The 24,387-nt window shown below is 41.8% G+C and overlaps 3 protein-coding genes across 5 annotated transcripts in view; 1 reads left to right on the top strand and 2 right to left on the bottom strand.

Moving 5' to 3' along the window:
- Positions 1 to 277: 277 nt before the first annotated feature.
- Positions 278 to 4,259, bottom strand: si:ch211-218d20.15 (uncharacterized). The gene is made up of 8 exons (XM_058082103.1): positions 3,874 to 4,259; positions 3,663 to 3,781; positions 2,614 to 2,674; positions 2,470 to 2,537; positions 2,298 to 2,400; positions 863 to 981; positions 641 to 786; positions 278 to 542 (listed from the first exon to the last, which is right to left on the bottom strand). Exons 1-8 carry the CDS (start codon positions 3,935 to 3,937, stop codon positions 434 to 436), a joined length of 789 nt encoding a protein of 262 aa, XP_057938086.1. The 5' UTR covers positions 3,938 to 4,259; the 3' UTR covers positions 278 to 433.
- A 794-nt stretch (positions 4,260 to 5,053) lies between these two features.
- On the bottom strand, positions 5,054 to 23,789 carry med14 (mediator complex subunit 14). 2 transcript variants are annotated; one of them, XM_058081232.1, is made up of 29 exons: positions 23,340 to 23,789; positions 22,151 to 22,177; positions 21,967 to 22,072; positions 21,711 to 21,884; positions 20,031 to 20,160; positions 19,810 to 19,938; positions 19,623 to 19,730; positions 18,241 to 18,373; positions 17,862 to 18,012; positions 17,680 to 17,791; positions 15,779 to 15,904; positions 15,632 to 15,710; positions 15,306 to 15,465; positions 15,044 to 15,238; positions 13,691 to 13,825; positions 13,482 to 13,558; positions 13,011 to 13,171; positions 12,784 to 12,930; positions 11,713 to 11,957; positions 11,363 to 11,632; positions 10,362 to 10,605; positions 9,897 to 10,019; positions 9,543 to 9,719; positions 8,908 to 9,146; positions 8,648 to 8,827; positions 8,398 to 8,505; positions 7,726 to 7,851; positions 7,459 to 7,648; positions 5,054 to 5,681 (listed from the first exon to the last, which is right to left on the bottom strand). In XM_058081232.1, exons 1-29 carry the CDS (start codon positions 23,513 to 23,515, stop codon positions 5,608 to 5,610), a joined length of 4,302 nt encoding a protein of 1,433 aa, XP_057937215.1. In that variant the 5' UTR covers positions 23,516 to 23,789; the 3' UTR covers positions 5,054 to 5,607. The 2 variants fall into 2 exon arrangements, with proteins under 2 accessions (XP_057937215.1, XP_057937216.1); XM_058081233.1 differs by lacking the exon at positions 9,897 to 10,019 and having other exon boundaries at positions 5,055 to 5,681; positions 23,340 to 23,787.
- Positions 23,187 to 24,387, top strand: part of usp9 (ubiquitin specific peptidase 9) — a 41,385-nt gene continuing 40,184 nt past the window's right edge. Inside the window, exon 1 of one of the 2 annotated variants that reach the window (XM_058081230.1) lies at positions 23,187 to 23,205. The gene's annotated coding sequence lies outside the window, so the exon portion shown is untranslated. Of the gene's footprint in view, positions 23,206 to 23,344; positions 23,366 to 24,387 lie in introns of those variants that run through there. The other variant, XM_058081229.1, reaches the window with a different exon arrangement.

Here is a 24,387-nt window from a genome sequence, read left to right as displayed (position 1 = left end):
CTGAGTTGTGCTGCATTCAGGTAAGGCTGGAAAAAGCGCAGTCATTTTATTTTCGTATAATTTTGTTTGTTTTAAACTTATGTCATCAACATTGTAGAGCTGCTGGTAATGTGAATTTCTCTTGGAGATTTATGAAGTATCTAGCTAAACTTTTTACTTTGACATAATTGCTTCCATTTTTTTAATCTTTGCTGCGTTCCAGTTTCAGATTAACTACAAAAACAGACACACGTTATCTATTGCATTTAAATGCATTGTAACACATGAGGCATAAAAAGATTTATAACTGAGGTCAAAGCAGTGAAAATTAATTTACTGTAAGTGGCATCTCTCATCCCATTGTTGAATGGCATAGCACCGTGTCATTGTCTTTATTATAATAATTAAAAATTGAGTCCATTGGTAGGCCTTAGGAGGGTCTTGGTCCACAACATCAAGACACAAACTGAGACATGAAGGTCACGGCTTGGTGAATGTCGTCCGTCAGCTCATCCGGTAGCGACAACACAGCCGACGTCAAGTTGTGAGTGACTTCTAGTATCCTACATGGATCATAATAAGAATCATAATAATATTATATAACCTATATGTGTGTTTTATGAGAACGAATCCATAGTGATACATAAACACTTGAACTCACCAGTTGATGTAATGAGCAGCCAGCTGAGGTTCATGCCTGGAGCCTTCCTCCACCACCAGAGACTGCTTCATGTGCTTGAAGTTGGCCTCAATGTCCTTCTTTGTCTCCGTGAAGACTTGGACTCCTCTGAACGAGCTGACTACTTGCTGCAAAAAAAAAAAAGGCATTGAAGTCGTATTCTAATAGCTCGTGATGCACGACGGTGCAAGCGAGTCTCCTTACATATAGAACAGAGAGCTGGTGGGCGATGTACTTATGACTTCCCAGGTGGCGGATGTCCTCCTCAAGCTGCTGACTCAGCACCAGGAGCTGATTCAATTTGGCAATGTGGGAGAAATAGTCTGCAAGAGAACATTCGGCTTGCAGCAACATGTTACACATTCTTCCGCTATATTGTTTTTGCCGTGTTTTGTACAAATGGATGGACAGGAAGTAATATCAGAGCCAAAACAGAGGCAGGACACTTCCTGTATTTAAGGCAATATATAACAGAATTTAACAGTCAGGAGGGCGGCACGGTGGTCAGCGTGCAGACCTCACAGCTAGGAGACCAGGGTTCAATTCCACCCTGTGTGGAGTTTGCATGTTCCCCCCGTGTATGTGTGGGTTTTCCTCCACATTCCAAAAACATGCTAGGTGGTGTTAGGAGTGTGAATGGTTGTTTGTCTATATGTGCCCTGTGATTGGCTGGCGACCAGTCCAGGGTGTCTTGCCCCAAGACAGCTTGGATAGGCTCCAGCACCCCCCGCGACCCTCATGAGGAAAAGCGGTAGAAAATGAATGAATTAATGAATTTAACAGTCAGGAGGGCAGCACCGCGGTCTAGTGGTTAGCGCGCAGACCTCACAGCTTGGAGACCAGGGTTCAATTCCACCCTCGGCCATCTCTGTGTGGAGTTTGCATGTTTTCCCCGTGCATCCGTGGGTTTTTTCCGAGTACTCCGGTTTCCTCCCACATTCCAAAAACATGCTAGGTTAATTGGCCACTCCAAATTGTCCATAGGTATGAATGTGAGTGTGAATGGTTGTTTGTCTATATGTGCCCTGTGATTGGCTGGTGACCAGTCCAGGGTGTACCCCGCCTCTCGCCCGAAGACAGCTGGGATAGGCTCCAGCACCCCCCGCAACCCTCGTGAGGATAAGCGGTAGAAAATGAATGAATGAATGTAGGAGTATAAATTAACACTATACAAACAGAATGTATTATTATTTTGTGCCATTGTTATTACTATGGAATTGGGGATAATTGTTGTATATATTCGTAATATTTTTAAAAATATTTTCAGATTTGTTGTTTTAATTGTCAATTAATGGGTCATTTTCCAGGTTTTTTTTTTCAATTGAACGCTCGCGGTGGAAAATGAATGAATGAATAACAGTCAGAAAAACATAGCTTGCTTCCTGGGTCCTGTTTTTATGGTCAATTTCACTACTTGTGCTACAAATAGTTCTAGTTCTATTTTAATGTTTTGTGTTAGCACATTAAAACCAAGGACCACCTGTATTTTCCAATGGGAAAATGTATAATGTGTTTTAAGCAGCCTTTATGTTGTGCATGTAAATGTTGAAGTTCTGCAGGACAATATTGATCCTTGTGCTAACATGGATTCAATGATGGGGAAAAAAGCCATTAAAAGCCTATTTTTGTCCCCTCTTACCATCCATTGGCGGCCTCTCCAGCATGTCCACAGGGCTGCCTTGAATGAGGAACACCTCTACACGCGGAAACATTGCCGACAAACCCACCATGTCCAAATAATCCTAAAGGGGAAGACATATAGAGCAGTTACTGCACACATCAACAGTAATATTCTTTTTGAGATGTTACACCTCCAACTGTGGCATAGGCTTTGGCAGATGTTCAAGGCACTGCAGCATCTGGTCCAGAATGTCCGATCCTGTAGGATGATAGCAGATACATTAAAACAATTTTAAAGGAGAAGTTGGAGTCCAATAAATAACTTGAACACTGACCTTGAGGCTGGAAAGTGTCTGACTCCTCGGGGCTACAGTCTAGTCCTAATTGCTCCTGAAACTGTCAAATAGAGAAATTCTTCAAGAAACAGTGTCGGATAAGAATATGAAAGCATCATCAGAATGGCCTATATTTGTCATTTATACAGAGACATAGGCAGAATTGTGCAATCGCCTGATCATACATATACGTAGAATATACCATACAATAAGACAGGGGGAGTTGAAAGGACAGGATGGCTGGGCCATAAAGAAGGGGAAAGGAAAGGTAACAAAAAGTGAAAAAATTCCAAACTAAGTAAGCTCCTATGGGGGAGTACAGTGTGGGACTGGCAACAAGGGCACAAATAAACACTTTACAACAGGGGTCTCAAACACGCAGTCCGCGGGCCAAATGTGGCCCGCAGGACGCTAGTTTGAGGCCCCCGTCTTGATATGAAAGTTTAATGTTTAAGTTTGATATGGATGCTGTATGGTATCATGTACCCGGAAAAAAAAATATTACGTTTGATTAATGTTCACGTTAAAGATTAAATAACTGTTAATAGTTATCCTCCCTATCCGTGTGGAAGTGGTACATTTTTGGCTATTTAAGTTTAAAGGAAATAACTTGGAGGCTACCGTTTAGGTCGCTAGCTCTCTAGTTTGCGAGTTAGCATGTGTCTCAAGACCCTGCAGTTGTGCAATATGTTGTAAATAAAGAGTATAAATGTGACTATAGTCGTGTTTTATCATGTCTACGGGGCTCTAATAATGCTTAGTTAATTTTAATGGATGGATTGTTTGTATTTTTTAAGTATTCCTATGAGGGGGAGAAGCTTTATAGCTCTTATAGTGATTAAAGCTGGAGTTGGAGGTTCTACTGTATGTTTAGCATTACAGATTGCAGAGTAGTACTACACTGCATCATACTAAAAGCTGTTTTCAAATAATTTTCCAAATAATTCCAAATAATTTACCAAAATATTAGAAACTGCTCTTAGTATTATGCACACACAACTACAATAACTAACATATTGTTCCTGTGTGTCAACAAAGGTGCAGCCTACCTCCTGCATCTGCGCCCTAATGAGAAGGTCCAGCTGTCCACAGAGACACAGCATCTCCAGAGCCACCTGTTCAGGACTCAGGTGGAGCGGCACCAGGGGTCTCTTCACCTGCAGCTCCACTGAGCAGCGTTTCGTTTAGTAATGACGCTAAACAATGTGCATTTATATATATATACTGTAGTAGCAAATACATTACAAAGCGTTGACTCACCTTTAAACGCCTTCTCATCGTAAACGCACGGCCGACAAAGCGGCTCTGAAACACACCCTGCCATGTTTCAACGGAAAAAAACTTTCAAACAATATGACTACAACACATCTATATAGATTAGAAATTTACAAATATCGCCAGGAGAAAAATTAAGCCGGCATCATTGTATGGCAAAAAATGAATGGTGCGTTCGAGGACGTGATGTTCAACACCGCGACGCCATGAATATTCTTCGTAAAAATGTCTATTCCCGGCATTTGAGGTGGCGATAATCGGGTATTCTACGTGAGACACGCCGGTCTGGTTGAATAAAAGAATCTCCCCACCCCACCTCACGCCCGGTGGAGCTCCAGTCGCGCACCGCAGTCTGTCAACAGAGGCCGTGAACGCCCCTCCTCGCTAACAATGACGTCATGTTTTGAAGAAAGCGATATCGGTGACAGCCGGTTTTCAATCGTAGACAGATAACACGTAACTCAAATGGAAATTATTGTACAAAAAGTATTTGATTTTAGGGGGTCAATTAAAGGCTCACAATGTTTTTGCATTCATGTAACAATATTTGAGAAAGTTTCAATTGTTAGGATACTGAATTTGTTTATTTGATTACCGGTAAACTATAGTATAAGAAATTAAGATATAATAATGTATAGTACAGAATAATGTATAGTAGTTTCACTTTTTAAATTGAGCTATTTTAAACTGAAATATATTAACTTTTCAAAAAGTAATTACATTTATTTAGAAGAACCTACTTAAGGGCGGCACGGCAGTCTAGTGGTTAGCGCGCAGACCTCACAGCTAGGAGACCAGGGTTCAATTCCACTCTCGGCCATCTCTGTGTGGAGTTTTCTCCGGGTACTCCGGTTTCCTCCCACATTCCAAAAACATGCTAGGTTAATTGGCTCCAAAATTGTCCATATGAATGTGAGCGTGAATGGTTGTTTGTCTATATGTGCCCTCTGATTGGCTGGTGAACAGTCCAGGGTGTACCCCGCCTCTCGCCCGAAGACAGCTGGGATAAACTCCAGCACCCCCGCGACCCTCGTGAGGAAAAAGCGGTAGAAAATGAATGAATGAACCTCCTTAAAAATTTGTACATAGAATGAATGCATAACAGTTTAAGATAGATGTACAGAACATATTTAAAATCTCCATATTGTTTTTTTTTTGTTGTTGCTGCAATAAACTGGGCTCTGCTCGTGGAAGACCCCCCTCCTGCTTACTTCATTTATTAAATAGCAGAAAGTTCAGACAGATCATATCAAATCCTATCGAGCTTCAAAATTTATCTTGACAAAGACACCCGGCTTTATAAAGTTTGTCACAGTAGTCCGTAGTGAAAGTAAAAATGAAAGACAGAGCTCTCGACAAAAGTCAGAAGACAAGTAAGGGATAATATCCCCCGATACAATGCAAATACAGCGGAAAACCAACAACAAAATATAAGGCTATTTTAAAAGGAAACACTGAAATATACAAAAATTGACATATTTTTGTAAACAAACTTCATTTCAATAGATAATATTTCTGTTTACAAGTGCACCCAGGAGGGGTAAAAAATATAATTGATATGCAAAATATACTTCCTCTGCTCAGCTTTAGCCTGTAACAAAAACCAACGTAATGTTTTTAACCAGGCTCCTTGATGGCAACGGCAACGTCCAGACACCACAGCCATCGTTCTTCCTTTTCCTGTAAGGGTTGCGATGGAGTCATTGGTTGATGGTTCTTCTACTGACGTGTGCCGGGAGGCAGGGAGAGGTTGGCCATCAGCTCGTGGACAGACACGAATATCGTGCATTCACCTGGCAAGAAGGGACAGAGCAATGTGAGCAAACAGCAACAAACTCTAATGCAGGGGTCTCAAACACGTGGCCCGCAGGACACTAGTTCGATATGAAAGTTTAATGTTAGTGCGGCCCGCGCAAGTTTGATATGGATGCTGTATGGTATCATGTAGCCAGAAAAAATTATTACGTTTGATTAATGTTCATGTTAAAGGTTAAATAACTGTTAATAGTTAATAGTTATCCTCCCTATCCGTGTGGAAGTGGTAAGTTTTTGGCTATTTAAGTTTAAAGGAAATAACTTGAAGGCTACCGTTTGGGTCGCTAGCTCTCTGGTTTGCGAGTTAGCATGTGTCTCAAGACCCTGCAGTTGCGCAATATGTTGTAAATAAAAAAAGTATAAATGTGACTATAGTCGTGTTTTGTCATGTCTACAGGGCTCTAATAATGCTTTGTTAATTTTAATTTTTTTTATTAAAAATAATTTGTCTACCCACCAACTATATGTGGTTTCTTAAGTTTTTATTATTTGCCATTTTATTATTAGTATTATATTTATTTATTACTGATTGATTTTCTTTATTCTTGATTTGTTTATTTATTTTCATCTTATTTTGTGCAGAAAAATAAAAATCAAGATATTTGAGAACAGTGGAATGTTTTATCAGAGCTTTTATTGTAGAAAATCGGAACCAAAGCACTGAAAAAGTTTGTATATTTTTCTGTTTTTAATAAATGTGTTTTTTTTTTTTTTTTTTGGAAAACCTGATGCGGCCCAGCCTTGCCCAGATCCTAGCTCCAGTGGCCCCCAGGTAAATTGAGTTTGAGACCCCTGCTCTAATGTGCTCCATTCTGGTCTTAGTCTTGGTAGTAGTTTTAAAATCCTACAGTTAGTACAAAATTCTAGAGCACGACTCCTTACAAGGACGCGTAAATTCAACCATAATTCTCCAGTACTAGCCAACCTGGCATGGCTCCCAGTTTACTTAAGATGCAACTTTAAGTTTCTGTTACCTGCCTACAAAATATTACATGGGTTGGCACCTTCCTATTTGGTTGACATAGTTGTACTCTATGCTCTGTCCAGAAACCTGCGCTCACAACACGCTGGTCTTTTCACAATCCCTAGCATGTGTCTTTAAATTGTATCCAGTGGAGACTGAAGGCAATAGAAAGCCTGGAGCGCTGCAATAAGTGGTATATGACTGCAGCATCCAGAGCTAAAGAGGAAGCCAATGTTATTTATCCAAAAGGAGACTGAGGGCATCAGGAAAACTGGAGCACAGCAAAATTAAGACCGGAGTATGACACTGCTGTATCGGGAGCTGAGGCCCACCACAGTGTAAGTGTAACGACCTTTGTTAGGTTTCTGATGGACAAAAGAATGAAAATAAAAGTTCTTTTTCCTCCACTTCTGCACCCCTCGTCAATGCCAACCACGTTGTGTGGCAAAGAGAGGAAGTGCTACCAGAGCTGGGGGCAACTATGGAAGCCCGGGAGGAGCAGAAGTGAAAGGATAAAATAAACACACATACAAAGAAAAGCAATGAAAATAAGAGTAAACAAGATAAGAAAAATAAATAACTAATTGAGATAAAATTCACACAATTACTAAATAATAATAAATTCACACATTTAGAAAATAAATAATAACGTGCATTTTTAACTCCGTTACATAAGCTAATGTCAAACATCAACAGTAAAAGAAATGAGAGCATGTAGAGCTGGCTCTGCAAATGCATACATTTTCCCGTGTGGTCCTCTGTAGAAAAAACAACCAATCTTAATATCTCACCCTGTCTGGCAGGGTGCAGCTCATTGAACCTCTTCAGGATGTTAGACACCATGAGCGCTGCTGCCCCGGAGGAGCTGTGCTGCCTGGGGATGTCGGCCTGCTGGGTAAGACCCGACGCCATGTCATACACGATGGGCACGATGATGCTCATGGGCTCCTGCGGCACCGGGACGCGCTGGGTCAGCTGTAGCTGTGGGGAGGAGCCCAAAACACAATTGTAAGGCGGTTTTAAACAATGTTGGTTAAGCAATCGTGTTGGATGCTCACAAAGAAAAGCATCTTGGACTTCAGCACCACAGCAATGGTTCCAGGGGGTGCTATGGGGGGAGCGCTGGGAGGGATGGTGAGGCAGAACTGGACGTTCCATTTGAGCTGTGCGGCTTGGTCTGGGAACTGCAACAAATGGGAAGACATGATGTTGATAATAGAAGTGGAATCCATTCATTCATTCATTTTCTATGCCACTTATCCTCACTAGGGTTGTGGGGGTATGCTGGAGCCTAGCGCAGCTACACCCTGGACTGATTGCCAGCCAATCACAGGGCACATATAGACAAACAACCATTCACACTCATTCATACTTATGGACAGATTCGAACCCAGGTCTTCCCGATCTCCTGACTGTGTGGCCTACATTCTAACTACTCGGCCACAAGTGGAATCCATTTATGGCAAAAATATTTGAATTTTAGCTCATTTAGAACATTTTTATGCTTTAAAATGCTTAATTTAGGACAAAATATATAACATTGCTTAAATATGCATTAAAAAATAAAAAATGGACAATTTTTTTAGAGGTGTTTGCAAATCTCTTGTGTTGTTTCTTTCTTTGCAATTGTGGCAATGTTGCCAAGCTTATGATATATCAAACTACAGAAAAAAGCAGCAATATTTATCACAATAGCATATGAATACAGGTAAGCATAAACAAAAACTAACCAGTTCCAGTTTCATGATACGCACACAGTCCCTGAGGATGTGTGTGTGCGCTCCCAGCAGCTTTGTGAAAGCATTCAGTGTGTTGTATTTGAAAGGAGGGCCAGCGACCTTGAAAAAAGAACAAGAAAAAAATCATAAGTACAGTGTACTATGTAGCATTAAAAGCCACTTCTTCATAGATGCTGAATGAGTTGCATATTACGCTATGTTCATGTTAAAGTCTTTCAATGAAGCTTTATGAGATACATACCCGAGTTTCAAAGAACTTCTCCAGCACCTGAAGCTCTTCCTGGGACCATGGGCCCGCATTCTCTGGTGTAACTTTGAGCTGCAGCGTCTGGTAGTTCTTTGGGTTGAGAGCCACACGGCACTTGAGCACATCCGTCTTGAACATGATGACCCCGGGCTCGTTAGAGTTCACGATAGAAAGCTGCACAAGAAGTAAGACGTAAGCAGGAGCACAGAACAAAGTGTTTTTTTTTCTTCTTCTACTTCTCCCAAGTGGCTCACGTTGGCTTCCTGCTGAATGATCCGCTGCAGGTGACGCCTCATAATGACCGAACCCAGGAAGCGCTCCAATGGCGAGCAGAGGTAGCTTCCTGCCAGGCCTGGCACCAGGCAGGGGGTGGGCGAGGGCAGCAGAAGAACGTGCAGGGCATTATGGGTGAGGATAGTGGGAATGGAGGCAGCCCAGGGTCGTTGAGGTAGCTTGCGGGGTGGAGGCATACTGGTGGGCAGGACTTGGGAGCCTACATAAAAGAACACAAATGGTCATTCATAATTTCCAGACAGTAGATGACCTCCGCGAAGCCATCTTTACAACCTCGAGCAACATGGAAACGCTGGCATCAAGCATTCCAAAACCAACTTTGGAGGGGATTAACAAGAATGGTGCAGCTACTCATTACTGAGTCCTTTTTTGAATATTTTATTACTATTTTAGGGGGGTTTCAGTTTTTTTGAGCTATGGTCTTTTGATCAGCTGAAACATTAATAAATAACTCATAAAAATGGTTGTCATAATAATTTAGAAAAATGCAAATGGAGCAGCAGTACAACACAGGAGCAGCAACCCCATGTAGCCTACTAGCAAACCCTGTCATAGGAAGTTCCAATAGCATTTCTTTAGTTCGAAAGGCACTTACTGGGTCCAGCACGTGGTGAGTGAGGGTCAGGAATTGGCGAGTGTAGCGAAGGGTTACCAGGGGACATGCCGTGGATTCTCGCTCCAGGAGAAGGACCTGAAACCTGAGGAGAGCCTGGCCACTGGCCCCTGTGGCTTGGAGACACCATGGCATAGGGAGAGCTGGGGTCCAGAGCGCCTGTTATGGGGAAGAGACAGCGCATTGAGACACACACCATATGAAATAACACAAAACAAACACACCACTAAAGTACCCGCACGCCACATTTATACGCAACCGAAGTGACAGCTCGGCAAGGGATGTTCAGGCTTCGACGAGCCCTCGCCAAGCAGACGAGAAGTACGCCCGTCTTACCGTGGGGGCTGGCAAAGCTGGTCTGACCCATGGCTATGCCCAGAGAAGATGGAGACGGGGTAGGGCCGAAAGGAGAGGGTGCCCTCAGCGCTCCGCTAGGGGAGCCAGAGGCATGGATGTTCCCTGCACATACACACACATCTCGTCAAGACTGGAGCAGGTACACTCACACACACACACACACACACACACACACGCTCACGCTGCACATGTGCACATGCTAAAGCTGGGCAGCAGGTTTGGTGGGCTGAGAGTTCGCAACATGGAAGGGGGCGGGACTTGAAGATCGTGCATAAAACCAAATAAAAAATAGGACACATGGTTGCTCGCTCGTAGTGAAATGGGCACAGTTTTCCTCAAGGTCAGCATGGCGGCGACTATACACAGACGGTCGAGGAAGCTTGCATGAAATCAAAGAGCACAGGATATTATCCACTCGCTTACTGTGAAATATTAAGTCAATACCTGGCGATTGCGTAGGCATCATGGACGGCGAGGGAGTGACGTTGGCATGGTAATTTGGAGGCGGCGAGGTGAGCGGTGGGTATACGCCTCCACTGGCAGCCCTCATTGTCTGCGGCTGAGGCTGCAGCTGGTTTATGGGCGTGTCCATCATGTCCACGCCCACCGGCGATGGTGGGTTGTCATCTTCATTGACCGAGCGCCTGCGGGCATCCTGGTTGCTGTCCACAAACATGTTCAGGAATGTCTAAATGGGGTTGGAAAGAGAAAAATAGAGCATAGTGGCATTATTGTCAGATTTCTGATCAACATTTTCATTGTCTCATATGTTGCTGACCAAATGAATGAATGATTGTCGCAATTTTGCGACTTTGACGTTTAAAGGGCTATGTAAGTGTATGAGTGTACAAAGTATGAATGGACATACTATATGCTATATCAGGGCTATATCATGCCCATTAGTGTGGGTTGTGCGTCACCCACATCATAAAACGTCACTTTATGTTAAATGACATCAGGCAGCTGACAACAAGCCCCCTCCTGATTTCCTTTGGCGGCCCATAGGCTGAAAGAGTGTGAGCACCCATGTGCTATATACATATAGTATAGCCTATTGTTTACATATTGACAACAATATTTTTTAAAAAATCACAAAAACGCTTCACTAGGCTTATTTTTGAAATATGTGCACCAGTCTTGCCTGTCTGCTCTGTTGGCACTTGATAGATAAGAAAAGGAAATTTAAGGTATTTAAAGTTAATTACTGCATTTAATGTTCAAGCCTGCGAAAAGGACCATAATGTTGACATTATCACCTACAGTAAATATAAAATATAGTATAAATATTAAAATAAAAATTGCTGCAGCAGCGGCACAACACAGCAGTCTGCCTCCCATGCAGCCCACCACCACAGCTTCAAAAAATCCTCTGGGAAATCCTATGAGGCATTATAAGCAAAGTAACTACAAAAAAGCCACTTTAATCTGGTCTTTGTCTGGTTTACCTTGAGTCCAGGAGCTGGGTAGAAGCCCTCCACGATCTTGGTGTTGTCGAAGAGACTGTACGCTCCATCCCTAATGGCCACCACGCCTCGACTACGGCAGTAGATATCGATGCAGTACATGTTGCGGAAGGCCAGACGGATATGCGTGGGTGACTGGGGCAGGATGGAGAAGCACTGGTAGGCGGTGTTGGTGCGCTGGGTCAGGCCTAGCATGGGCACAGTCGGTAGCTTGTTGATGGCGTTCAGAGGGGCCTGTGTGTCGTAAAGCACCTGGAGAAAACAAACCCTGAATTGTCAGAGCTATCAAGTCATTGATTAAAAGATGCCAGAACAAATGGTCCTGTTTTAACCTGAAGGAGTTGAACGACATTGGGGTTCTTGTTGAACATCTCCTGCAGCTGGTGGAGGATGATGTTGTGGCAGTTGGAACAGCCTGAGTTTGGCCCCACAGTACCGAGGGCTAGGTGGAACCGCTGGCTGTTGGAGTTCCACTGGATGGTGACGGAGCTGCCCTTGGTTGAACCATAGCACAGCACCAGCTTGCGGAAGTTGTACAGGCGAACCTCTAAGAACAGGCCAAGGTAGGATGGCAACTCTGGGAGGACACAACGATGGCATTTTCTTAGGTGGTACAGTGTATTTAACTTGAGACTCCCATTCAGGGATATAAGACGATGCCGTATGCACTGTGACTCCTTATCATAGTTACAAATGTTTAGTATTTACAGTGATTAACTTTTTTACAGTTTTACACATTTAAAGAGTAATTCACTTACAATGACGCCCTCATTAGTTTTACTATTATGATTGTATGACTAAAGATCATCCCCCCCGATTTAAAAAGATCTTAAAAAGGGGTTGTCTGCCTTAGTTAGGTACGGCATGGGGGCGCTAACCTAAATGCTAAAACTGTATCTTCTGCTCACTTCTTCTTCCAACGCTGCAGGCCCCAGGCAACACCCATGCAGGCACACTAGCCATGTTTATTGTTAGCAAATAACAGCGATTTGGCAAAGTTTTGCCACCACATTCTTATATTTTTGGGTTGGGGGAAAAAAAGGTGTAATTTTTCTCATGTTTTAACTGTGTATTAACGAATGAATGTTGTATTTTGGTGTGTCTTCTACTCTGTTTACTTGCTTTTATTCAACTCAATTCTTCTGTAAAGAGTATTTTGAAAAGCGCTATACAAATAAAATGTATTATTATTATTATTATTATTATTAATTTGGGCCAAAGAGGGACAACACCTTTAATAAAGGTTATACTACAACAACAGATTGACTCTGGAACCGATTATTTCTATTTGTATTACTTCCAAGGAGATCATTGACCAGTGTCTCATCAATGATTGCGTTCAACCTCAGAGGCTCAAAAGGTACGGGGAAATTCAAATTGGCAAAAGGGTGATGCATTCATACCTGGTAGTGCCCGAGAGAAGTGGAGTACACACTGGTACAGCTGACTGATGGCGCTCCAGTCATTAAGGAACATCTCCACCACTTTGCGACCACCCACCGGCTCCGACAAGGGGTTCTCATAGGTCAGGTACACATGCCGCATGGAGGCTATCACAGATTTTAATTACGTTAGTGCACAGTGTAGTAAATACTGTGATCTGAGAGGAATGATGAGGTAGTGGGGGTACCTTGCTCCTTGCTGTGGGTGCTGTTGAGGGGGCAATTGGCCAGCACCAGCTCTGCCACCCACGTGCGGTTGTTCCTGCCCTGCAGGCGGAATGTGCAGTCCAGGAGGGAACGCTCTAAAGCTCTCCTCGTCTCCTCTCCCACGCCTTTGCAGGGAGGGATCCTGCAAGAGGATGACAATTACGTATATGCATAATGATTACACACAAGGCCTTTTATAATACAAAGTGCGTCAGAAAAGTTCTAGGACTGTTCATGTCGGCATTTATCATAGTTGAAGATGCCATTTTTCCCAATTTAAGGGGCATCAATCCCACAGGGCCATGTAGGTATGGATTTTTTTCCTCACTTTCATTTAAAAAGCGTATGTGTTGTCAATGACTATTTTTTTAATTTGATTGATGATCTGAAACATCTAAGTGTGACAAACGTGCAAACACTTTTACAAACACATGCATGTGTACTTGTCTTACTTAAGCAGGCGGATGGCATGACTGCTGCCATCTCCTTCCACTTGAGCACCTTGGTTTGGAATCTCCATGTTGGACAGCTACAACAACAACAACAACAACCACAGCAGACGTCAGCAAAGACTAGTGTCACAAGACCAAAGTGAGTTTTATGCTCGCACGAATGGAATGAAGGAGCATTAAAACTGTCAAGTCACTGTGACTTGACTCACCTCGGTTCTCAATCCAACAAAAGGCATGTTGGTGTCACACATGGCGACGAGGTGTGCCAGCTCCTTGTTGAAGGCACTCATCTCCCCTGAGCGCTTTGGCTTCTTTGGCTCAGATTCTGTCTGCTCGCCAGTCATCTAGACAGAGACATCATTCCACACTTAATAAAGCTAAACACCACAATGAAAGGCTTCATTTTGTAGCTTGTCAACATGATGCTTGATGCTTTAGTTATGAAGCGACTGTTGGCAATTCCCAAGAGAATTACTGTGGTTTGAAAAACAATTCTTTGTAATTGTTTTCTTCTCATCTAAACTAGACAGCAGAACCTATTAGACCACAATGGCCCTAAAGTTGTATTAAAATTTGACCAAAAAATGGGCAAAAATGCTTCTCATGTCAACGGGTATCAAAAACTAACTCTGGGTGTGTGTGTGTTTTGCATTCACGTCGGCTTTTTGGTGACACAAATTTACTTTTCTAACACGAGTCTCATTAATAGAAGAACATTTGAATCACACTTTAAATCATGTCATTATGAGCAATAAGGGGTTGCGTTCAAAGACATTGTGTAATTTAATGCACATTTACTTGTTTTCGGTGCATTTTCCAGCATACTTCAATGCAGCAAAATGGACAGAGTTATGAAGTGAGTGATAAGAATATCCACTAATTTTTTTTCTTTACCTTGCTGTTGATTTACGTGGGCGCGCACACATAATAAAGCCGTTTTTGTCAAGTTCGTAGTATCCCCAAATGCATCTTGTGTTGAATGAGAAAGGATTAATAAACTAGAGACGTGCGAGTTGAGTTTACGTACATACAGCATATGGTTTTTACTGACTAGACGTCAATAATTGTTCGGGGAGACAGGCACTAAATTTGCCACCAAGGTTGCCTAGGGAACACATTTACCATAAGTTTTATTGACATTTTAAATGGCTTATTTGTGCGTAGTGGTCAGCATGTTGGACACACCGTCAGGAGATCGGGAAGACCTGGGTTCAAATTTCCATTTGGGCATGTCTGTGTGGAATTTGCATGTTCTCCCCGTGTGTGTGTGTGTGTTATAATGTTATATTTCATTATAATGAAATATGTCTCCAATATGTTAATTGGAGACTCGAAATTGCCCATAGGTATGAATGAGTGTGTGAATTGTTTTCTATATGTGCCCTGCGAATGGCAATGAATACAAGGTGTACCCTGCCTCTGCGCCAAAGTCAGCTGCGATAGGCTCCAGCATACATTGGGATGGCTTATTTATTCATGTCTACTATATTGGGTAATACGAGCGTAAAGGAGCCAATTATCCAAGTATTTTGTACAACAACAAAAAAAAAGCTGTGACTGACCTTTCTTTTAGCCACAGTCCGGTGCCCTCGTGGAGACGTGGTGTCCTGGACCAGGTGCTCCAGGTTGGGCTTGAAATGCTGCAGGAGCTGCGCACACATGGGCCCGTCATCGCCTTCCAGCTGTGTCACAAACAGGAAGGAGTACTTGTACTGCAACGCTGTGGGGTTGCTCGGCGCATCCAGCATTTCCACTACCTAAAGTCACAAAGGATGGGATGACGTAAGTGAAGCGGTCAAGCCTTGACTTTGTCAATGAACTCACAATGTAGTACTGTGGGAGTCTTGTGAGTTTGATGAAGAGTTTGTGCTTGGACAAGCTGCCCACTGGGTGTATGGCCGTGTTGGACAAGTGGAGGACGTCTGTGCACACGGTGGGAAGGTGCTTCACCGATTGTCGGCAACGCTGCTCGCCCAACCAGAATCTGTCCATGGGGGGATAAGGAAGACATTGTCTCAACACCTGCTTTGCTCAGACAAAACTGCAATGACACCTACAATTGTCAGTTTCAACAAACGTCAGACTCACTGCAGTGCCTCTGCTCTCTTAGCAGCTATACTCATTAGCATCTACACAAAGCAGTTACTTACTTGAGTTGTTGAAGCCAAGACACAATGCGCTTCATGTCGTCGTTGACAGTCTTCTCGATGTCGTCCAGCATTGACTGATCTACAATGAGAGGAATTTTAGAAACATAAAAGCACACATGCAAGCTCATCTAGGTGGTTTCCGCTCACCTAATCCATACAGCATGGGCTGGAGCATGCCGGAATGGAGGTCGACAAATATATGTAGGCACTCAGAGCGACCACACGGCTCCAGTATGGGGATGACGAGTGTGGGTAGAGCCGTTTCGATGAATGCTGAAGTTGAGATACAGAAAGAGGCTTTAGTGGAGTATATCTTTCATCATGTCAACAATATAAATAGCTTTTTGATTCATGTATGAGTTTCCAATTTTTGGTGCAATCACTTTTTGGCATCCTTAATTAGGTTACCAGATGTGGTCGTGCGGTACCAAATAGGACAGGGCTAGAAACAGTTAAGCTTTGTGAAGGGGTAGCGTGGGTGCCGAGCGAGATCCCATTAATTTTCGTCAAGAATCCAGATAACGGTTTGGATATAATCTTTTTTTTCCCACGTGTGGGAATATTTCAGCTTCAAACCGAGTGAGAAAGGTAAGCCCTTCAACACGGATGGACTGACAGACTTACCTCAAACATAATTACCCAACCCAGTTTACCTGCATTGTTTTGTGACTCGGTTAAATAAAGTTTGTTGTATTTTTTCATTGTACTTTTCTTTGAGTTAATGGTATGTCTCTTAATGGTATGTTTCGTCTCGTGATTTTCCCATGAGAGTTTGCGTGCCGAGCAAAATCCTATTGAATTTTGGCACATGTGAATAAAGGTAAAATATAAAAGGTAAATAAAATATTCCTTTATCTTAAGTCAAGTTTATTTATACAGCCCTTAATCACAAAAGAGCCTCAAAGGGCTTCTTGCCCACTTTCCACCAGAATAGTCCTATAAATGGAGATTTATTACATTTACTCTATTTTGTTGTTCTATGTATCAAAGCAGCTCTGGTTGTCTGACAGGTATTTTATGTCATGTATCTAATTGTTTGATCGCAGGATTTCGATTCACTGTGTGAAAGCACACACACATTTGCGCCAATATTCCACTATTGTTTAAAAGGCACAGACGCATAAATGCAGAATCAACTGTTACAACCCTGACGCAACCATTTTGAAAGACACTGACGGCGCAGCTGTTGCTATCCTTTCACACACCCAATTTTGGAAACCGATCAGGTTTAACGGTTGTGGCCCGCAGGACACTAGTTTGAGGCCCCCACCTTGATATGAAAGTTTAATGTTAGTGCGGCCCGCGCAAGTTTGATATGGATGCTGTATGGTATCATGTACCCAGAAAAAATTATTACATTTGATTAATGTTCATGTTAAAGGTTAAATAGCTGTTAATAGTTATCCTCCCTATCCGTGTGGAAGTGGTAAGTTTTTGGCTATTTAAGTTTAAAGGAAATAACTTGGAGGCTACCGTTTAGGTCGCTAGCTCTCTAGTTTGCGAGTTAGCATGTGTCTCAAGACCCTGCAGTTGCGCAATATGTTGTAAATAAAAAAAGTATAAATGTGACTATAGTTGTGTTTTGTCATGTCTACAGGGCTCTAATAATGCTTTGTTAATTTTAATCTGAAAAAAATAATTTGTCTACCCACCAACTATATGTCGTTTCTTAAATTTTTATTATTTGCTGTTTCATTATTATATTTATTTATTTATTACTGATTGATTGATTTTCTTTATTCTTGATTTGTTTATTTATTTTTCATCTTATTTTGTGCAGAAAAATAAAAATTAAGATATTTGAGAACAGTGGAATGTTTTATCAGAGCTTTTATTGTAGAAAATCAGAACCAAAGCACTGAAAAAGTTTGTATATTTTTCTGTTTTTAATAAATGCGTTGGTTTTTTTTGGAAAACCTGATGCGGCCCAGCCTTGCCCAGACCCTAGCTCCAGTGGCCCCCAGGTAAATTGAGTTTGACACCCCTGCCTTAGACAAAACAAATATATCTTACTGTCTTTATGATAAAACACCAGAGTGAATACATACAGCTGTCGCTAGGATTGTTTCCCTTCAGAATGGCCTTCAATTCCTGTAACTTCTGGTGGGAACGGGCGTGAACACTGTCGATCAAAAGCTTCTCCACCGACAGGTGGTCAATCTAAAGACGAAGGAAGGCAATGATGATAAATTCTACTTTTTTCCCCCCCACAGACAAAACTGAAATTTACCTTCATCGCTCTCTCCATTAATGTAGAGTCACATGCAGGGAGAGGGGGGTCGTGGAAGATCTGCAGTGGCTTTGAACCGTCTGATTCGTCGATCTTGATGGTGACTTTATGCACGGAGGCTGTACCTGTTTTCCTGCCCAGCACCTGTTGGCTGTAAATAATGTAGCATTGAGTTGTATTTTTCACACTAGTTGACACTGAGTGCGCTCAAACAGAGAAGGAAGCCACAGTGCAATGGAAGCTCACATCTTGACTCGGTCGACTAATTTTTTAAAGCAATTTTTTAAATGAAATCAAATACCATACAGATTAAATTAACACCTGGTTACCCTTGTGTACTGTAAAATGCATGTTGAGGCTATTGGCTATAGAGGCTTACTTCCAGACAGTGAGGGTGAGGTATTTTGCAGGCATGTATCTCTCCTCCTGAACCAGGTCCCCCCATCGCTCTCTGATGAGCATTAGGGTCTGCGAGTGGAGCACCTCGAGCTGCAGTGACAGACAGAAGGAGTCTGGATACAAGACAGTTAAGGAGCAAATGACAAAGGCATTGGAGGGCAAAGATGGCGTATCTCACGCACACTTTCTCATATTAGCATTCATGTGCATTACTGCTGTGATTGGCTGGCGAAGACAGCTGGGATAGGCTCCAGCATTCCTGTGAACCTCATGAGGATAAGCAGTATTGAAAATTGATGGATGGATCGACGTTACTGCATTGGTTTAAAAAAAAAAAAAGGAGGCATTTGTGCCCTAAAGCTAATCTCTTTGATGTGAGGGGATGCAATGCAAGTGCTGGTGGAGGAAAGCCAGTGAAGAGACTGATTAGCACTGGATGGTGTTTATACTCATTTGAACTAAATAAAGGCTTTTTCTTATGCATCTCACCCATTACAATTTAGTCAATCGCCAAAACTAGATACCTGATGATGAAATCAAGGTTGCTGGTTACATTTTTTGAAGTCTGAGACAAAAAAGTAAGTTGTTGTGCAATAATGCATACTTATGAAAATTTAAATAACCTTTGTCTCCTGTAGTCGCCTGATGCGTGGTCTACAAAAGCCAATTGTGATGTAGTTTAAGATGTCGCTAGCTGATGAGAGTGTGCAGCATCCAGCAACTTTATCTACATGCACTTGAAAATGTTTGTTGCGCTACTCAGCTGTTTGTGTGAAACTCATGTGTGTCGTTTACAATGAGCAATCAGCAGTATTAATGCTGCTGAGCGGTTTGCTGCTTATGACTTTTACAACATCGGTTCTATATTGTGCCATATACTTAATGTATCAATGTGACAATGTGTCAAAGAGACTTAAAAAATGTTTGCCCATCCACTCCACATTATTAAACAAACATTATAAAGTGTATAATTACAGCTTCTCTGCAATTATCACCTGCTTCCAATTCATTCATTGTCCTCTCTGCGGTTTAGCGGATGCATTTACTAATTTTCAGTAAGCGGTGTTTCCCCTCTGCAAATAAATTGAGACCGCCAAAAATAATTACCGCTATCTTTGTTTGACATACACACAATACAACATACAGTACTTGGTCTGCTTTCCTCAATGAGCAAACCACTCACAGACCGCTCCATTTTGTTATTGACCAAAAACAAAAAAAGAAACAAGATTTGGAGAAAGACTCGTTTGGAGTTCTGAATGAATTTGTTTGTTTTTTCACTCACCTTTTGCAAGTACTGTATGTCATAGCTAATTATGCAAATCCCCCCCCCCCAAAAGCAAACATGTATAGGAAGGATACGCAAGCAGTTGTACATGTCCTGGAGAGGCTTCTCATCTGCACACAGGCGTGCTTGCACCAGCTCGTGAATGTAATTCACCTGCAGACTGTGCACCAAGGCTCGGCCATCTATGGTAAAGGAAAAAAGCCACTTAAGAACGGGACATAAGCAAAACAGCATGCCTAACATGAACAGTGCAAGTCTTACCGCCAGTCTCATTGTCCTCCACAAGAATCTCCAACTTCAACAGCCTCCAGGGAATATCCGGGTCATCACCCATCACTGTCAACGTGGCCTCAAACTCTCCTTCCACTCTAAACTTCACACGCCCATTAGCTGCAAACAGAAAAAAAATAATCTGAGCATCATCGACAGGAAGAGGAGTTAAACACACCGTGTAGCGACTTGAACCATGGCTGGCTACTTACCGACTGTGAGGTTAGCTAACTGCGGAGGCAAGTCTGTGGTGACAAGGCGGTGCCGCAGGATTTGATTGAGCTGGTTGAGGGTGGTCTGCTTCTCCGTTTTAGTGATGGGGTCTGGCGGAATGATTTTGTCCTTCACGGATGAACATGTTTGGTTAACATCCGAGTTTTGTGTTTTTCACATCATCAATGCACAACTACTGCCCCATTTACACGACATGGTCAAAGTAACCCAATTCCAGTTATTTATTGAGATTCCAGTGCCATGATTGTTGGATAATAAAGTAGTCAGTGTACAGCTTGTATTGCAATGATGTGTTTTGTGATTTGTCACTCACAAGGTGACACAATACACAAGATTTGAGAACGACATTTTAACATTACTTTGAAGAAAAGTCAAATTATGAACTGTAATATGTAATTCCAATGTGACGTGTATGCATGTTGAAAAGTAAAATGAAATCAAAGTAAATTGGAAAAACTGTATGACTGGATAAACAGGTTTTTCTAAATTTAACTGTGACACAAAACAATGCAAGTATATTTGCAAATGTTTATTGTTCCACATATTATTCATGATAAACGTTATTACTGTCCACATTATTTTGTGACAAAATTAACCGCTAATGTTATTACAAAATATCACAATAATATATAGTAATATAAGTAATGCGCTCATCCCTTTAAGGTCTTTCACTTCATGCTGTCTGTCAATCTTGTGCAGCACTTGTGTTTGCATAACAGTGACAAATATTGACCATAATATAATATGTAGCAGAAGTGGGAGAAAGTGGGTGTTTTGCAAGTCTCCAGTCAAAGTCAGGTCTCAAATCAAGAGAAGTAGAATCAAGTCACAAGCTTGAAATTCTTGTGTCATTACAGATCATAAGCACTGTTAAGTGTTTATCAAATAAAATGGCTTTCTAACAATGGAGCTATTTGACAAATACAATGAAGGCACTTTGATTTGTTTTTGTTTTTTTTTAAGTAAGACCAGTGTGACAAGATTCATTCACACAAAAAGATTTCTGGATTTAAAAAAAGATCAGGATTTAGTCATGTTAGATTCTGTCGGAAAAATTGCTGTTTTGCTGGAAATGACAATAATAATCACGTTGGTATGGGGACATATTTTACTGAACATACTCATTGAAAATCTCAAGAATTTTAAAGTCATCAGACTAAAGTCCGACTCAAGTTGGGAGTCGTTGATGTCAAAGTCCAAGTCAACCTGTAAGTAAAGATATTGTAGAGTCCAAAGTCAACAAAATTGAACCCTCACATGCCTCGACTCCACACCTCTGCTACTGTATGTAGTATTTTATACTGCGGTGGCCCATTCCAAGTTCCTTATTTATTGCACCCTCATGTCTTAAATGGTTTATTTACTCTTATGTCCACTATGTTGGGTATTATTATAGGGTATTATTTCATGTCTAGAGCGCTCTAATAATGTTAAAAAAAAATATTCAGAAGGTCGTAAACACGTTTTCCATGCTCTAACTACGTAAATATTCAATTTATAAATAAGGAATCCTGCCAACCATGATACAAATATCATGTCCGTCGTGATACAGGTTAGTTATACCCTACTGATGATGTGTCGTTGCAACAGTAATTCTACCATGATACAAATATCATGGTTGGGTATGGAACCAATAAACCACAACAAACGAGACTTACTCGTATACAGGTGGGCAAGCGTGGATAGGAGCCTGTTGTGAGGACATCAATGGCAAAGGGAATGGCGAAGCTGGGCAGCCGCGCATGCACCAGGGCGTCTCGGGCGAGTGATGCAAGCCTGTCGGCCGTGTCCACAAACAAAATGGTCTGCTGATCCAAAAAGCTGGAGATCATCTGTCAGCATGAATATCACACAAGTTAAAAAAAGTGCACTTCCGCTGACATACAAGCTTTAATTATTTAGCTGCACACTTACCGCACATTTCTCCACTTTGCCAGCATTGCTCGCCCACTTCACCAGGGCCAAGAGGCGCACAAAGAGCTGCCTGGTACGACTGGCAAACTGAACAATCTCGATTTTCCTTTAAATTGGAGCATGAATCAAAAGGTTTATACACACTGCCAAATATGAGGGTTAAAACAAATATATTTATACAAACCTCTCCATGTCTGTTTTCCTTGGAAGCCTAAAAGAAGAAGATGGGCATTGTATTATGTCCACTCTTGTATTGTAGTAATGTACTACACACTTTGGCTATAACATGAGGCAAACCACAGTCTCATCAGATCCAATAGAAGAGTTGCATCAACATTCCTGCTAGATGATGCTATGTTTTGTGGTCATGTGATTATATTAGATGCTGTTGTGACAGAGGTTAGTTTTACCCTACTGGTGTTGTGTTATTGTGTGTAGCTGCAATATAGAAGACCACAACGCAATACAACGGGTTGAAAAATGAGCATAATTGGTCCCCTTTAAAACAATAAGAAAATATCTAGAGGGGTCCGACTACTTGCTAAATACAGCAACAGAATCAGAGTCCTCTTATTCACTGGCAAACCAGGTGCAATATTATGCGTTTCTGAGCAAGGATAAACAGGTAAATCCATTTGTGGCTGGCTGCTAAGAAATAATTGATAATAATCATAATAATTGATAATCGAATCATGATTTAACTGATATTGCAAATATGGTTGGTCCTGAAAATGAGAGGTCGGCCTTATATTCAGGGTTATCTTATATGTACGTCATTATCCAGGTATACAGGTGCAGTACAATGTATTACAATATTTTTAAAAGTGAAACTCTTATATGCCTGTATGCTATAGATTCCCTATCGTCAGAACTATTTCAAGGATGTACTTCTTCATAATTTTGACACGTTTAATACTTTACATCGTGTCAAAATGTCAAGTCTAGCATCTATTAAAATGTTAAAAGCTATAAAAAAGGTTTAATATTGTAAACTATTGTTTCACACTGTACTTTGAATTGGTCTTTGTTTTAACTGAACAACAGAAATAAAATACACTTTGCACGATATTCTCATTTACTTAGATACGCCTGTGAGTACACTTGTCTCGTAGTTATGACGACGCTGGCCGGCTACGCCCCCTTACCGGGCTAATACATTTGTCGCAATCCACATAAATAGCTTTTCCTCAGTTCAAAATGAAGATGCATCCCCTGCTATGAGAAAATAAAACTGCAAAGGTGAGCCCAAATACGACACGCTTGACGACCGGAAGAGGAGTAGCCTACACTGGGTTTACCGTCCCAATTAGCCTAGCTTAGCATTTAAGGCCTACATCATCACAACCACCACTACTACTAGTAGTAATACTTACAGCTCTGCCAGGAGGGTGATTTCATGGTAAGTTCTCTGCAGAAGAAAGTCGATCAGCAGACTCAGTCGAATACCATGTGTGGCCAGGGCTCCAGGTTGCGGTGGCTGGGGGCCCGACACGACCGGGCCCCCGAGTGGCACCAGCTGCCCGTCAGCGCCAATCTGCACTGGAGCCATTTTACAATGACAATAGCTAGCTTAGCACAGCGGCGAGGCACAACCAGCACTTAAACGCGGGGCTGTCGGCTTGCGGTGGCGATACTCCCGGCTAAAAGAATTTTGTCCCGGGCTAACTACATTTCGCTCCGATAACTATTTGACCTGAGTCAGCGGAAATGTCGCTAAAAGACAGCAAAAGTGATAACGCGCCACTGAGGGAGGACAGATTCAATGCTGCTCGATCGCCATCTTTACTAAGGGCGCTCATTAACAGGAGGTTGGTGGGGGAGAAAACCTAAACAGGAGCCTTAGGGAGTAGGAGTCCTTAACGCCAGGATATAAAGTATTCACTTCTTTATCTTTATTTTGCTAGATATGTTACTAAAGCATTACTATAATAATATATAGTACTGCAACATTACAAACTATCATTTAGTATTGGAAGGCTGCAACCTAAATGCACCAAAATCCAAATGCATTTTCAAAATGAAACCATAAGGTAATTTCACCATTGTTTAGAGGCATTACTTTTTACTACTGCAACTAATTCAATTGTATTTTAAACATGTGTATTCTTATACAGCCATCAAACCCCTAGTTGGACCAGGGGTCTCCAAAGGGTAGCTAGGTAGCTAGTTTCTGAGTAGCTTGCCAAAGGGTCAAATACTTATATACATTAGGTAAGCAAAATTAACTTTGCAGGCTGGCATTTGTAATTTTTTGTTGTGATCCTTTTTCGGTGTTTAGACAGGACTTGATATTGTTAGCAACCGGTTTTTAAACCTTTGCGTGTTCAGCCGACTGTAGTTGAAAACTAAATATCAGTGATTATGATGCACAGTACAATGTGAGTGGCGCCCTGCTGTTTTTGTTTTGGCAATCTCACACAA

The sequence above is a fragment of the Doryrhamphus excisus genome, chromosome 9, assembly GCF_030265055.1.
Source record: "Doryrhamphus excisus isolate RoL2022-K1 chromosome 9, RoL_Dexc_1.0, whole genome shotgun sequence".
In the NCBI taxonomy this organism is placed as follows: Eukaryota; Metazoa; Chordata; class Actinopteri; order Syngnathiformes; family Syngnathidae; genus Doryrhamphus; species Doryrhamphus excisus.
This window is presented reverse-complemented; position numbering and strand designations above follow the sequence as displayed.

Excerpts from the sequence above, each read along its gene's own strand:
- si:ch211-218d20.15 (XM_058082103.1), bottom strand. The coding sequence starts at position 3,937 with ATGGCAGGGTGTGTTTCAGAGCCGCTTTGTCGGCCGTGCGTTTACGAT. Across the intron at positions 787-862 it reads ACCAGCTCTCTGTTCTATAT|CAAGTAGTCAGCTCGTTCAG; the intron begins GTAAGGAGACTC and ends TTTTTTTTGCAG. Across the intron at positions 543-640 it reads GCTGCTCATTACATCAACTG|GATACTAGAAGTCACTCACA; the intron begins GTGAGTTCAAGT and ends TGATCCATGTAG.
- med14 (XM_058081232.1), bottom strand. The coding sequence starts at position 23,515 with ATGGCTCCAGTGCAGATTGGCGCTGACGGGCAGCTGGTGCCACTCGGG. Across the intron at positions 22,073-22,150 it reads AGGAAAACAGACATGGAGAG|GAAAATCGAGATTGTTCAGT; the intron begins GTTTGTATAAAT and ends TCCAATTTAAAG. Across the intron at positions 15,905-17,679 it reads AAACAATCCTAGCGACAGCT|CATTCATCGAAACGGCTCTA; the intron begins GTATGTATTCAC and ends TCTCAACTTCAG.